The sequence below is a fragment of the Temnothorax curvispinosus genome, unplaced genomic scaffold (assembly GCF_003070985.1).
Source record: "Temnothorax curvispinosus isolate PA1 unplaced genomic scaffold, ASM307098v1 QBEX01014930.1, whole genome shotgun sequence".
In the NCBI taxonomy this organism is placed as follows: Eukaryota; Metazoa; Arthropoda; class Insecta; order Hymenoptera; family Formicidae; genus Temnothorax; species Temnothorax curvispinosus.
Genome location: NW_020224710.1, coordinates 124258 through 138085, shown reverse-complemented (window position 1 = coordinate 138085; position 13828 = coordinate 124258). Strand labels below are relative to the sequence as shown.

Here is a 13828-nt window from a genome sequence, read left to right as displayed (position 1 = left end):
AATAAAATGTCAAATTAACAGTTTATAAAGCAGTTAATTTGATTCACTGATATCTAAAAATGGAAATAAGCTGAATTGATTTATAAAATTGGTTAAAATGGTCCATGTTTAATATAAAGCAATAATCTATTAAGTAATTATAATAAGAATAAACAAACATTACTTAATCAAATATTATTATGCCTTTTTAATTTTAACCATGAAATACGTTGAAAATTGATTTTTTAATCTGATAGAGTTTATATTAAAATCGTAGTATAATAAAGTGCAACAAAATAAGCTTTATAATAAAATAGAACGTAATTACTTTAAGTTGAAAACGTATGTAAAAAAATTGTTATTACAATATTATTAAAATTATTATGAGTATTACTCAATATAATTAAAGTAAGTCCAGATATATATTGCACGTCATTTAAAAAAAGAGAGAGGTGATGTTAATTTATTAATTACTACAGACCTCCCGCACGCGGTAAAAAAATACTATAAAGGGGGAAAGAGCGCGCATGCTCCCAACGAAAGGGAGGCGCGTTCGAGAGTTCGCGGCCGGTTGAGTTCCGTGTTCCATTCAGTTTACCGGCACTATTTGCACGGTTCGGGTTCCTTCTGGGCACGTATAGCCTGGCGGACCAATAATGATAGGAAGCGAATGCATCACGTGGCTACAATGCCGTCGAAATTCTGGTCAGTTATCGGTGCGCGTTGCAACGGAAGTCACGGAGCTGTGCACAAGCAGGGAACGTGTTTCGAACCACCTGTGAGGGCAACCCGACGAGAATGACGATCGAGACGTTGCGTTGCGCGAAATTCGACAACGCGGATTGTACGGTGGTCTGAATAAATCGTCAATTTATCATGAATAAATCGTGAATTTATTTTCGCGGCAAAATTGTGAGTGACAATCCAGTGATGCGCGGCGATGTATAAATTGTTCACGCGGCGGATTAAAACGAAATGAATCGTATTTAACTCTGGGAAATGCCAGCAACGGCGAGTAGTATGCGTGCGATCTGATTGAATCACTTCTCTCATCTTCCTCTTGTTAAAATAAATAAATCGATAGCAGATTATCGGTGGTTCGTGGCAGATTGAATCAGCGGCTTGTTAAAATTAAATTAACCGTGATTAGGAAGTTTCGTTCCTGCAAGAAAAAGCGATCAAGGAAATGGCCAATTAAATCGTAGAGGTCTTACTAGTAGGCCGATAGTTCATTAATGACTCTCCTGTCCGACTCTCCTGAGAGATTGTTGAACAGATTGCTTCACTAATTACGAACAAAGTTGACTTACACTCCACTTCAATATCGGAATTGTCATACCTGAGGGAATTTTTACCAAATGACGTAGAACGAGTTTTGTCAATGAAAGGAATTACATGTGGAATGCAGAATCGAGTTGCGGCGAATTTAATCGCGCGTGTTGATGTAGGTTTCGAATATATATATATATACTTAGATACACGGGATGCTTGCGCGATTATGGTACACATCTACTGATATCGGAACACGTGAAGCATTCTATTTGAGATTGAATGGCAAATATTTCGAGCATACTTCAAAAATTCTCAATGATTCTTCCCGCGAACTCGAGAAATGCTACAAGTATTGCTGTAGAAGCATTCTTATTTCCGGTTTGCCGATTGCTACACTGAGAAAAAAAAATCGTTGATTCAAAGAAATATTATTTGATTTAACTAAATGCAGCGGTCACGGGCTGTCAAGCTAACATTTGTTAATTCAAAAAATATTATATTGAAATAAATTCAGAATTTCTTAATATTACTCACGTATATTTGATTTAAATATATTAATATTTGCATTAAACAAATCACTACAACTAAACGAGTTTAGTCAAATTAACGACATTTTTTTCTCAGTGTAGGTAATTTATTGTGAGAAATTGTACAGAACGGAAAATAAAATTTTATCATGTCACAAGATTCCATCAAGATGATGCCAAAAGAATAAGCAAATTTAATATTAGTTTATTAAATGGATTAATATATTTTTATTAAATTCAATCCCCGATATAGACGTTCCGAGGTAAAAATATATTCAGCGCAGGTCACGCCACTTTATTGGACGAATGTGACTGTTCATTCAATCTGGCAAACAAACGGCGCAGTTCAGTTAAACAAGTCACTCATAAAGCTACGTCTAAAGTGTGAGAAAGTTAATAATGTTAATCGGTCGCGCGTAGGACGTAACATACAATTCCTCGGGGTGCAAATTCTCGTCGAAGTTATAGAAGATAAACATTTGTCTGGGGCTTTCCGCAAATTAACATTCCCACCGTCTGAGCCATTCGATCGAGGTGTTAAATGGATTCCCGTTTTAAGTGAAGAAGCCAATCAGTACGTTTCGCGCGGGGCGAGCAATTTCTCGCGATCTCATTGAGAGCTCTGCTCGCGACGCGCCGTATCGAGATAATTAATGGTGAATGTGCCGTGACGAGAGACTTGATGATGTCACTTAACGTTTCCAACCCGGCGAAAGTGGTGGTTATCTTAAAGCAAGCAAAAACGGTAAGCTGGGTTCGCGTCGCGGAACGTCGTGGTGCCATCGCGCACCTGCGATTCCTAATGGATTTTCTCGGGTTGTATTTCGACACGCGGCAATCCGTCGTCGAAACGCGCGAAACTCCAACGTCAAGAATTGTCGCGGCACGGCGGAAAGTGCTACCGACGTAAAATTAAAATTCCTCCTGAAAAAAATAAAAAAACGTATAACGAAAACCGACATGACGGTGCTTGTATGTAAGGCTTGTAAATACGTAACTCAAGCGGCGAGTTCCCCTTCCGTCTAAGTGAAGATACGTGATAGCGTGAACGTATCGAGTGTGCGAGGATACGTGATCGCGAGGGGATTTACGAAATAGTTTAAAAAGTGGGAAAAAATTCGGGCGAACGAGCGACGAAGGAACAAGAGGAAGGTGCATATTAATCCCGCACTTGAAAAAGATGTTGACAACGATGTCTACCGTCGCGTTCGAATTGAATTCATCCTATTACACAACGGCGATCGGCAACAGCGCGCTCGACGGATTCTCAGGTACTCTCAAAACTACGGTTTCCTATTGTAAAACGATCCATTACATTAATTACAAACGCTCGGGACACTCTCCGTGAAATATGTCTATATACAGGATCTTAAGTATCTCGTACCGCTGATTTCAGTAATCGAGTCGGAGAACGCTACTTCCGCGCTGTACATGCTGCCCGCCTACATCCGAACCACTTCGATGGTAGCCTGTATTATCGTGATGGTTCTTGGTATAGTTGGCAATCTGATGGTAATTTTAACTGTATTTTATTAATGTCAATTGTGCAATTACACTTACAATCAACGAAATATCACCAGTATAATTTAATCGCCGCTTTTATTTGCAATTCGTATTATCGCTATCGATCTATCAATGTATATAATCAATCGTTGTGGAGTCGGCTGCTATATTTCGCGTGTAATCGCGTGATTCTCAGGTGCCGTTAGTTGTGCTGCGGGGTAAGGACATGAGGAACAGCACAAACATCTTCCTGGTGAATCTGAGCGTCGCCGACCTCTGCGTGCTCGTGATCTGTACGCCTACAGTGTTAATTGAAGTCAATTCGGGCCCGCAAGTCTGGCCGCTCGGCGAACACATGTGTAAGTCCGAACCGATTTCGCGAAAAAGCATGACGCACTTTGGTGTACCTATTCCTATCATCTCAGCCGCGTGCACGGCCACTCGACATGGACAGGGCGCGGTGATCTGTCGGCCGGCTAAAACCCAAAAATATCGAACGTCACATATTTCTTCAACGGACATATGTTGATAGACCCGCGTCATCCCTTTACCTCTCGTGAATCTGCGCGTGGTTCGTTAACCAATATGCATATTTCTGTTGCGTCACAGAGGCTCGAATACGTGGACCAATTCTCGCCTCTCGAGCCCGCCGGAATTTCAGTTCAGGATCACGCGAACGTCAATACCGCATCGGCGGGCCGTTCTTCTTTCTCTAAACTCTCTAAAGTATTAGTATGCGCAAAAAGGCAAAAAGCTTTAAAGCTTTAAAGTTTATTAAAAAGCTTCAGGGTAAAAAAAGTTACAATTAACAATTATCTTACTAGAAAGCATATTTTATCTATTTCTGTATTCTTCGAGTTATTACACGTGCAATGAAATATGAACGGGTTTATACGAATTTTTATATAGTATATATTTTATCAGATATTGGCCATGATAAAATCCAAATAATACGCATGTACTAAACATAATGGATTGATGATTCATGTATTAATTACTAGGGCGATTAATATTGATATTTTCATATTGCGACAATTAAAAACCGTAATTATAAGTTCTATAGCTAAAGAAATACAAAAATTTTGATACTCACTCAGCATTTCACGATGTATAGGAATAAAACTTTGCAATAATTTGCAATAATTTAAGCATTAATATCCACTGGGCGCTATCCAAAAGATGGTTTACAGCTGATTTGCATTAGTTATTTGTCTCATATTGCGACATATTGGAATGATGGACGTAAGTTTTTATCCAGAGTGTACGGCAATATCACTGCGCATTGCTGAATTGTCGGAATCCATAGAAAATAATCTCATTTCACCATTATTGGACTGCCGAAAAAGAACAAAAATGCGTCACTTTTTTTCCTGCACGTCATAAGTTGCAGATCTATCAGTGCGCTCGCAGGTACGCGATTAAATTGCAAACTTGACGGATCGATATTAAATCTAACTTTTTTTATTCCTTTTCTCTTAGTTGATCATATCATTCGCTTGAGAAAATATTACACGATTTTTGACAAAAGTTATTTTTGCATAAAAAACGTTTTAAAGTATTGTCGTTGCGGTGATCGTTTCAACAATTTCGTTTCAATGTTATTTTTAAACTTTTTAAATTAATATTTACTCAAATTAATTATTGTATATTGACACACATATAACTTTTTTATTTGTTTTATATTAATAACAGTTTGATTTTCCACGTATTTGTCCGAATTGTGATAAAAGTTTTTTGTTATCAATTTTCATATACATATAATAAGTTACATTAGAGTTGTGGAATGAGCTAAATTTAACTACATTTTTTGTATTTTAATATATTTATTTACAATTCATGTTTTTCCCTATCCATTTTTTATTCTAAAAGCAGTTCTTATGAACTTTTTTTTGAAACCGTTAATCGTATTGGAACTTCATAAAAAATAGCTAATTTGGCGAGTTTAGTACTGGCGATAAAATTATTTTCGAAAAATCAATGTTGTCTATATATGAGACGAGATTGGCCTACTTTTATAGCGTTAGTTTCTTGGTAATCTATATTGCAGGAACGTAGGGAGGGAAAGGAAGACAAAAAGAGAGAGATTCAGAAATCTTTCTCACATGGTTGATGATACTACGGCTATCCAAACTTTCACGAGTTTAGTACGAAGACGCGAAAATATCGTCGGAAGAAAAATGCCATTGGCAAAAATAGTTTTGATTCTTCTTGTATCTCATCACTCGGAGTTAATCGCGATCAAATAGCAGATCACGCATGTGTACCGTTGGAAATCATAATTACTGTGACATTATTAAAACTCACTGTGTGACTACTGCTAATTAAATTCGTTTTTTATGAAACGTTTTAAACTGATACCCACTTCCTGCTACGTTAATTAAACCGGTGACAATTTTATTCAGTGATTAAGTGAACCGACCGTGGCTTTGACCGTATCTAATAAGGATTGCAAGTCAATAGTTTACAAAGCTATATAGTTTATATCACTGCAAAGGGCTAACTTTTACTAAAGGTAATTTACGAGATAATTAGTCTCATTAATTACTAGGCCACATTATCTATTGTCTATTGTCAATTTCTATCTATCTACTCTGTCAAAGGATTCACGAAATTTAACAAGAATCAAACTTAGCGAAACAGTTAAATTCAACATTAATCAAGTTTGGTTTATCTCGCGAAAATTTCATTCTTCTGTATTCTTATTCAATGTTTTGTTGTTATCTGTTAACTGCAACGGTCTACAACTAGACAGATTCTATTATAGATATGATAGAAAAAATATTAGAAAGATCATATCATTCTTTTTTATTTGATTTTATATAAAGAATATTTGTATCTCTTTAGATAATTTTTGAATGAAATAAACTATGCATAGGTTTAAAAATTCTGTATTTTTTCAGTAGAATAGAAAATCATTTTTTCATAATATTATTTTGATTAAATTTAATTACTACTAATCAAATATACTTCTTTTTTTCTTTATTTATAATTTATTATATTTTTTTCTAAAAATAATTAAGCAATAGATTTTTAAAAACTACTTTATTAAATGAAACACGACGTTATTTGTTTTATTTTAATTAAACTAACCAAGATAGTTATGTACTACATATATTTATTCGTGTTTGGAGAACAAGTATCTGAAATAACAAAGAGATTAAAAGCCGTACCAGTTCTTGCTTTAAGAGCAAACAATATTATTGCAAATCCACGAGCGACGTGAAGTAGTCTGTAGATGGTATACTTATTCGTATATCGCATTTGCATCAGTTACATTGTCAAGAGAGAGAGAATTTCATGTCTTCCTAGAAGGAACGAAACTCACAATGTGCTACGACCAATATTTAAATCAATAGAAATTAAAGTCGAAAAAGTTAAGCTTCCTATACATGGCCAAGGATTATTACTTTTAGAGATATTATTCCTTCCAAAAAGTTATTTCGACAAATTATAGAATAAACCAACTAACCAACGAATCAATTATTGCTACTATTGTCATTTCTCTTTGTTCGTTCACGATAATGACATGAAAATAATGACTCAGTTTTATGTTTTCTTTAGGTTTAATACCGCTCTTTTTTATGACGTAGATAGTTATTAAAGATGTTTCAAGAAGCAATTAGTTCTTTTGTTTTATTACCTTCAATTAGTCAATCATCGAAAGTGAAATGGAAAAGAGAAAAAGCTAAAGTATTACCTTATTTTATAAAAATTTTATAATATTTAAAATATTTTATAAAAATATAACGTTTGATACAAGGAAATGATTACACAGTTAAATTTACAATTATTCGACGATTAAACGTTTGACATAAAAAAGTCTAAAACACGAATATAAATTGTTCATCGATTATCAATTGTTTTAAAAATTGACAATGATATTCAACCACTGCCACCACTTGATACGGGCACGCGAGTGACACGTTTTATATACTGTCAAATAACTTCCATTCGCGATCTGTGCTATACGGACGAACATCGATATGTCCGTGCTCGTAAACCGTTGGTACCATATGGCGTTGCAGGGGTGAGAAATTCTTCCGGCTTACAATTCCTTACGAGCGACTGGCTATATATCTCGATTCCCCGGTCTCTTTTGCTTGCACGGAAGAATGCAAGAAAGGGCGAAACGCGGAGGGCGACGCGACGGGAGGATCGAGGTTGAATCAACGGCGAGTAGCGAGAACATCGTGAGGGGTCTCTATGGGCTATATGAGATGTGAGATGCGTTTACCCGTGGAGGGTCGCGCGAAGGTGGTCCAGATGGGGTGTGGTGTAAAGAGGGGGGTAGCATTTAGGCGCGTCTGGGTTTTATGAGGCGCATACGGCGACGCGCGTCTCAAGTCGATGCCCTCCTCCTCTTCTTTTCCTTTTGACACCGGCATACCTCTCGTCCGGCATTCCTTCGAAACACTGCCCGCTCTCACGGTCGAGGCCGCGTAGCGTTTATTGCGACGTAAAACGCCTCATGACGGTATGATCAGAACGGGTATTTCACTTAGAAAGTGAAAAGTTTCTTTGCACGGTGATAAATCAGTCTGGCTCGCGCACGTCGCGATTACGTCCATGGAATTCTAATTAAATTAAATTCTTCGACTATTTCCTAGGTCTAGTAATTCTTTTCGAAATCGTTAATTCTCAGTATGCATTGTGAATCTATTATAAAATCCGTATAGTATTGCTATTTCAATTACGACTTTTGTTAAAGCAGCGGTTTAGTGGTAAAGGTCGTATTTCTTTCATTAGCGCACAAATGTCAGCATAGGTACATAGTTATGTGCGCCATACATGTATACGCTGTTATAAATTTTACATGTGATTGCGAATTAAATATTTGTATAATTAACTTTTTGTAGCGTGTTGCATTTGTATAGCATTGTAACGTCTAAATGACGATATTTTATTTAAAAATATCAGTTGCGGAAAAATATCAATTGTTTAGTTATCTATTATTTTTATTTACGTTTCCGATATTCAAACAAAATGTTTATTTAACTACATCCGTATTAAGCGTTCTACTTACAGACATAACATAACGGTAGATAAACTGTATAAATTGAGTAAAGATATTTCTATCATAAAAAAATAAAAAAATTTTAAATGCCGCGTGTATATAAAATAGATACGTATAAAAATACTTTTGCATACGATTTTAGTATTTTTAATATTTTATTGTTAAAATTAATTTCTGATTGATCTATGTAATGTCAATTATAATTCATTTATGTAATTTATTGATACCAATTTATTTGAAGTAGTAGAAAAGGCGCTGCTAATTGTCACAATAGCTGTCGTAAAGCATTTAGATAACGAAGACGTCGTGTGATATATTTTCTATTGTTCTTTAGAAACTAATGATCAATACGCAAACGTAAATTAACAAACTTAACCGACTTCTAACGAACGTAATAATAAGAAAATTCTTGTAGTTTTAACAACAATATAATAGTTTTAATAGCGATTTAATAATTCTAATCATTATTGAAAGGGCGCAATATAATGAATATAAAAACTTTTGTTTGTGTTTTTTCCAAGTATATCAAAATTTAAATGTAAAAGAAGCCGGGAGAGGATGATATAAACAATTTTCCTATAGTGAAATAAAATGTCACGCATTGCTGAGGATGAATAATCTACTGGATTTTGCCTGTCAGTGCAAAACTTTTGCGAAACATGAAACATTGATATATTATCGCTACGATTAAGAAAAAGATTTAAAATCATAAACATCATACGAACACCTGCTATATTTTTCACAAAAAGTTTCGAATTTGATTAAAAGCTTTTGTAGAATTGGGCACAATTCTGTACAAAATTGAAGGATTGTAAACAAACTCATATGTCTTTTCATAAAAACTTTTGTTTGTGTTTTTTTCAAGTATATCAAAATTTAAACGTAAAAGAACCCGTGAGAGGATGATATAAACAATTTTCCTATAGTGAAATAAAATGTCACTGCATTGCTGATGATGAATAATCTACTGGATTTTGCTTGTCAGTGTAAAACTTTTGCGAAACATGAAACATTGACATATTATCGCTACGATCGAGAAAAATATTTATAATCATAAACATATCATACGAACACCTGCTATATTTCTCACAAAGTTTCGAATTTTATTAAAAGCTTTTGTAGAATTGGGCACAATTTTATACAAAATAGAAGGATTATAAACAAACTCATATGTCTTTTCACATATGAGTCGTTGGAATAATAATGGAAATAAGAACAAGTTACAAATAAAAATTCTAGACATAATTATGCTTTTACAGACAATCGTTTATTAAAAATTATTGAGTTATTAAAAAAATCTGTGACTACATAACTTATGAACTTTTTTGTCACACCACTTTAATGTACACCACTTTAATGTAAAATACACTTGTCTCCGCACGATCGCCTTCCGTCTGTTGAAAATATACAAGGTAGAGTGTGCTATTTTTTATGTAGATTATACATGTGCATATTAATGTGTACAACTAAAAAGTGTTTCTTTTATCGCGCATTTAACACTTTTTAATCGTGAAATGACCTATTAATGTATATGCCATATATATCATAGTATTCTTCTCAGGATAGAAAATGATAGAAATAATCAAAATAATGTAATGCGAATGACGTAAAACAGCAAAGTATATTAATAGAAAAAGTCAATGTATGAAGGGACTGTAAGTTAATAACAGAGAAAAAACAAAAAATTAATGTTTTTACATTAATTTGACAGATCTCTGTACTCTTAGCGTGTTACCATATTTATGTTAGCTAGTATTGAATCGAATAACAAAATAAACTTACATGTAAATTTCACCATTTTACTATTATACGATTAGTTACTCATTCGATTTCAGTTTTAAATTCATGCATTTTTTAATCTTTTATTTTTCAAGCATTTGTTGTAAAAAGTTTTTTTATATTCACTGACCCTAACATTTGCTTCTTCGATGAGACTACCAAAAACAATAGAACGCATGGGAATAAAAAATATTTTGTTGAATAAATATTTGGTCTGCAATTTTTATTTTAAAATAAATAAGAGTGAAAAAGTACACGCAAAATACAAAAAAATGCGGCTTTTTATTTCTTGTTATACGTTTTTTCATTCATTTAACTTTTCTTTTTCTTTTTTCCGTATTTGCAATTTTCCCACAATTTTTATAATTTTGCAGAAATAACCTCCGCGAATATAAAACTTTTACTCTATTTCATCATTAAAGGCCGGACAAATACTTCATTATTACAGTCTATCTTTGGCCTCTTTACGTAATTGTTTCGCTGCAATGATTCTTTTTAAAAACACTGAACAGAAGTATTGCATTCAACATTCTGGCTTGAATCTTGACGCGATTTCAGCAGACATCGCTTCTAGCAGAAGATCAACACGCGCAATATTTGTTTCGTTGTTCTATTGCAAGCTGTCTTTTTCTATTATATATGACGTTCTGTATTACGCTGTGAGCTTTATCTTACGAGACTTGTATCTACGAATATGAATTTTTCGCTCGAGAAAAAGAGAAAGTTTAATGTCGTATCAAAAGTGCCGTCGACATCCAGATTAGATTGCTCAACATAAACTACAATGTTAAGATACAGCTTACTTTTAGCGTATAGTTTTTCCAAAATAACAAACAGGATTTATTTGTTACTTATATATCCAGATTTGTTTATAATGAATGAATATATATTAATTGCCATATTTATATATAGATACGTGTCCTTTATTTTGATCTAGAATATAACATATTATAAGTTCATCAAAATTGGAGGGGAACTTCCGTGTGTTTCCTTATGTGATTAAATATTTATTAATTTTTATTAAGCTATCGCTTAGAAATTGAATTTAAACAACTCAATTATTAGTCGATAAAATAAACAAAATTTATCATAAATATTAATTTATGTAAGTAGCATGTAATAAAAACAAAAAGTGATTTGATGAGATAGAAATAACAATTTAAAGATACAAAATCTTAATTATTTTGGTCAGAAATCGTGTGTGTGAAAATGATCTGTGATATTATATTTCGATCTATAAATACTGCTCCGCGTTAAAGTGTTTTGACTCTCATCGTTAGACTCGAATAAAAACAAACCGCAGATGTTACCTACTAGATGTCTACAATGAGAACTTCGATCTGTCCGGAAGATTTTGTGTAGAAGATAGTAGAGAGTGTCGTCGCTTCACGAATGCAACGCGTTATGTCGACGGTTGTCATTAGAACGAAGTGACATGCGAGAAAATGATAAACTAACAAGCATGCATAACATGCAATAGCGGAGAAAATAAATGCGCGAATACATAATAGCTTCACATCCAAAGAAGAGAAGACGAGTTTGAAAAAAAAATTTTTTCCATTTTACCGTTTTTTAAATTCAAATTTTGACTATTCATATGCATATATATTTAAGCCTGAAAAATCTGGACAATTTGAAGTTTTAGCTCGACATTTTTTGTTGAATTATTTCGATTGTTTGGAAATAAGAAAATTCTGAGTATTTGTATTTGTCGCATCGACAATTAAATTTGCAGCAATTATATTGGATTCAATGTCCGGTCTAACACAATGGCGTGATAGTTTCTCAAGTTCTTCTTAGTTGATGCATCGTAAATCTAGCAAAGCGTTCAATTACACTGAGAGATTCTCATGCACTGAGAGAAAAATCCAAGTTTAAATGATCGTTCGAAAATTAACAAACGGACAATCCGATCAATCATACTTTCAATCGGAATAATTAAAAAGCCGATCAATTATCAATGATGTCCGGCTATATCCGTCTATCATTGATTGGACATTATTCTAATCTTGATCGGTTTTTCATAATTTCGATTAAAAATATCGGATTATCCATTTGTTAATTTTTGAACGAATTGTCCATTTCTCTGAGTGTAGCAATCAGTGCTGCCATACCTTTATTTACCGAGCCGTTATTATTTGCACTTTGACGTTGGTATGAAATTATAAAATGTTTTTCTCGTGCGACAGATAATCGGTGAAGGTAAAATGCGTATTACATCAAGAGGTACAGCAAGGTTCTACGCAATAAGTACGATGTCGGTTCTTGTTAGCCGTTAGCGAGTTTTTTGCAGCTGGGTTAAGCAAACAACGAATGTTATCAACAAGTGAAAAAAAAAGTGTACTGACTTTGACGGCAATTAACTCTTTTCACGGTCATAAACGTAACGCATACTGGCAGTGCCTCATTCCTAATTATTCTAAGATGCCAGTTTTTGCTAGAATGCTCACTAATTGAAAGGTCGAATGCTTATAAATGCTGAATAAATTGTGTGGTTTAATCTTCGTTCATTATCTTAACTCTAAGAGAATTTTTCCGAAGTTTTTGACTTCTGAGTACTTTAAACTTAGATCTTCTTGAATCGGGCAGATTTCTATCCATAAGGTATATCTACGAGGTAATTAGAGCGGAAAATAGTGTTATTTATAAGAAAGTATTGATAGTTTTTCATTTATTCTCATGATAAAAGACTGAAGAAAACTTAATTCGATAAATGATATCTTTGTGCAAATAAATAATTTACAATTATTAATAACAATAATAATTAAAAAAATGAGTATAATTTACAATTAATTTTAACAGTAATAATTCAAAATAAATTACAAATAACTTACAATTATAAATGCACGAACTCAAGATCTTTGAAGTCGTAGCTTTGATGAAGAGAAATTGTACATAGTTAATTAAACGTAGTACGGACAAACGCACTGCGGGTATGTCAATCGACAATAGAGCTTCCAAGCTGTTAAATTATATAATTTCGTTTAATTTGAAATTAACTGTATCAATACCGTAAGAAAATATCAATTATTGCTTTCAATTCATAGATTAATGTCAGTAATTATTTGCTAATTGTCCGGTGAACGAATAAAAATTGCAGTGATGAAAAGCTATTATTGCAATTGGTAAAAATATAGTTTTTATGTAATAAATGCAATTATAATGCAATAAATTCATTATAGTGCAATATTAATTGTTACAAAATGAAACACTGACATGTATATAGATTATTATCATAGACAGATATCAAAATTTATTATTCATATGTAGAAACTATTTTATTTTCACTACAATATGTAAATTGTATTCATATGTAAATAGTAAAATTAACTCACATAATTAGCGAGTGCTCGTATATTATTACCGATTATTTATTTATTAAATGAATATCTTATTATCGTATTCATCCCGGACTAAATGTCATAAAACATTTGTTGAGGTAATATTTACCAATTTTAGAAACGTTTCATTGACTTTGGATTTGTAAAGTATACTGTTGTGGAACTGCATAAGTGCAGTTTGTAATTTTTTCGGATCATAATATACACTATACGTAATTACATATATCATATCATGTACATATATCTTGTATATAATAATACTATAATATACATTTTCTAGATTTAATAAATATCACCTGTAGATTTTTCTACTCAATTTAGAATTGAGTTTTTTTTTTGTGAAAATATCGAAACGAGAAGCTAGTTCCTGTAAGATTTTTCAAGATTAGATACCTTTATAAATTAATCAATTT

At 33.2% G+C, this 13828-nt stretch overlaps 1 protein-coding gene across 3 annotated transcripts in view; it reads left to right on the top strand.

The window, feature by feature from the left end:
- The first annotated feature begins 599 nt into the window (after positions 1-599).
- Positions 600-13828, top strand: part of LOC112465156 (growth hormone secretagogue receptor type 1-like) — a 48725-nt gene continuing 35496 nt past the window's right edge. Inside the window, exons 1-5 of one of the 3 annotated variants that reach the window (XM_025032577.1) lie at positions 600-997; positions 2199-2523; positions 2760-3049; positions 3175-3290; positions 3478-3640. In XM_025032577.1, coding sequence (XP_024888345.1) covers positions 2959-3049; positions 3175-3290; positions 3478-3640 — 370 coding nt within the window. In that variant the 5' untranslated portion in view covers positions 600-997; positions 2199-2523; positions 2760-2958. Of the gene's footprint in view, positions 998-2198; positions 3050-3174; positions 3291-3477; positions 3641-13828 lie in introns of all 3 variants that reach the window. The other 2 variants (XM_025032576.1, XM_025032578.1) reach the window with 2 other exon arrangements.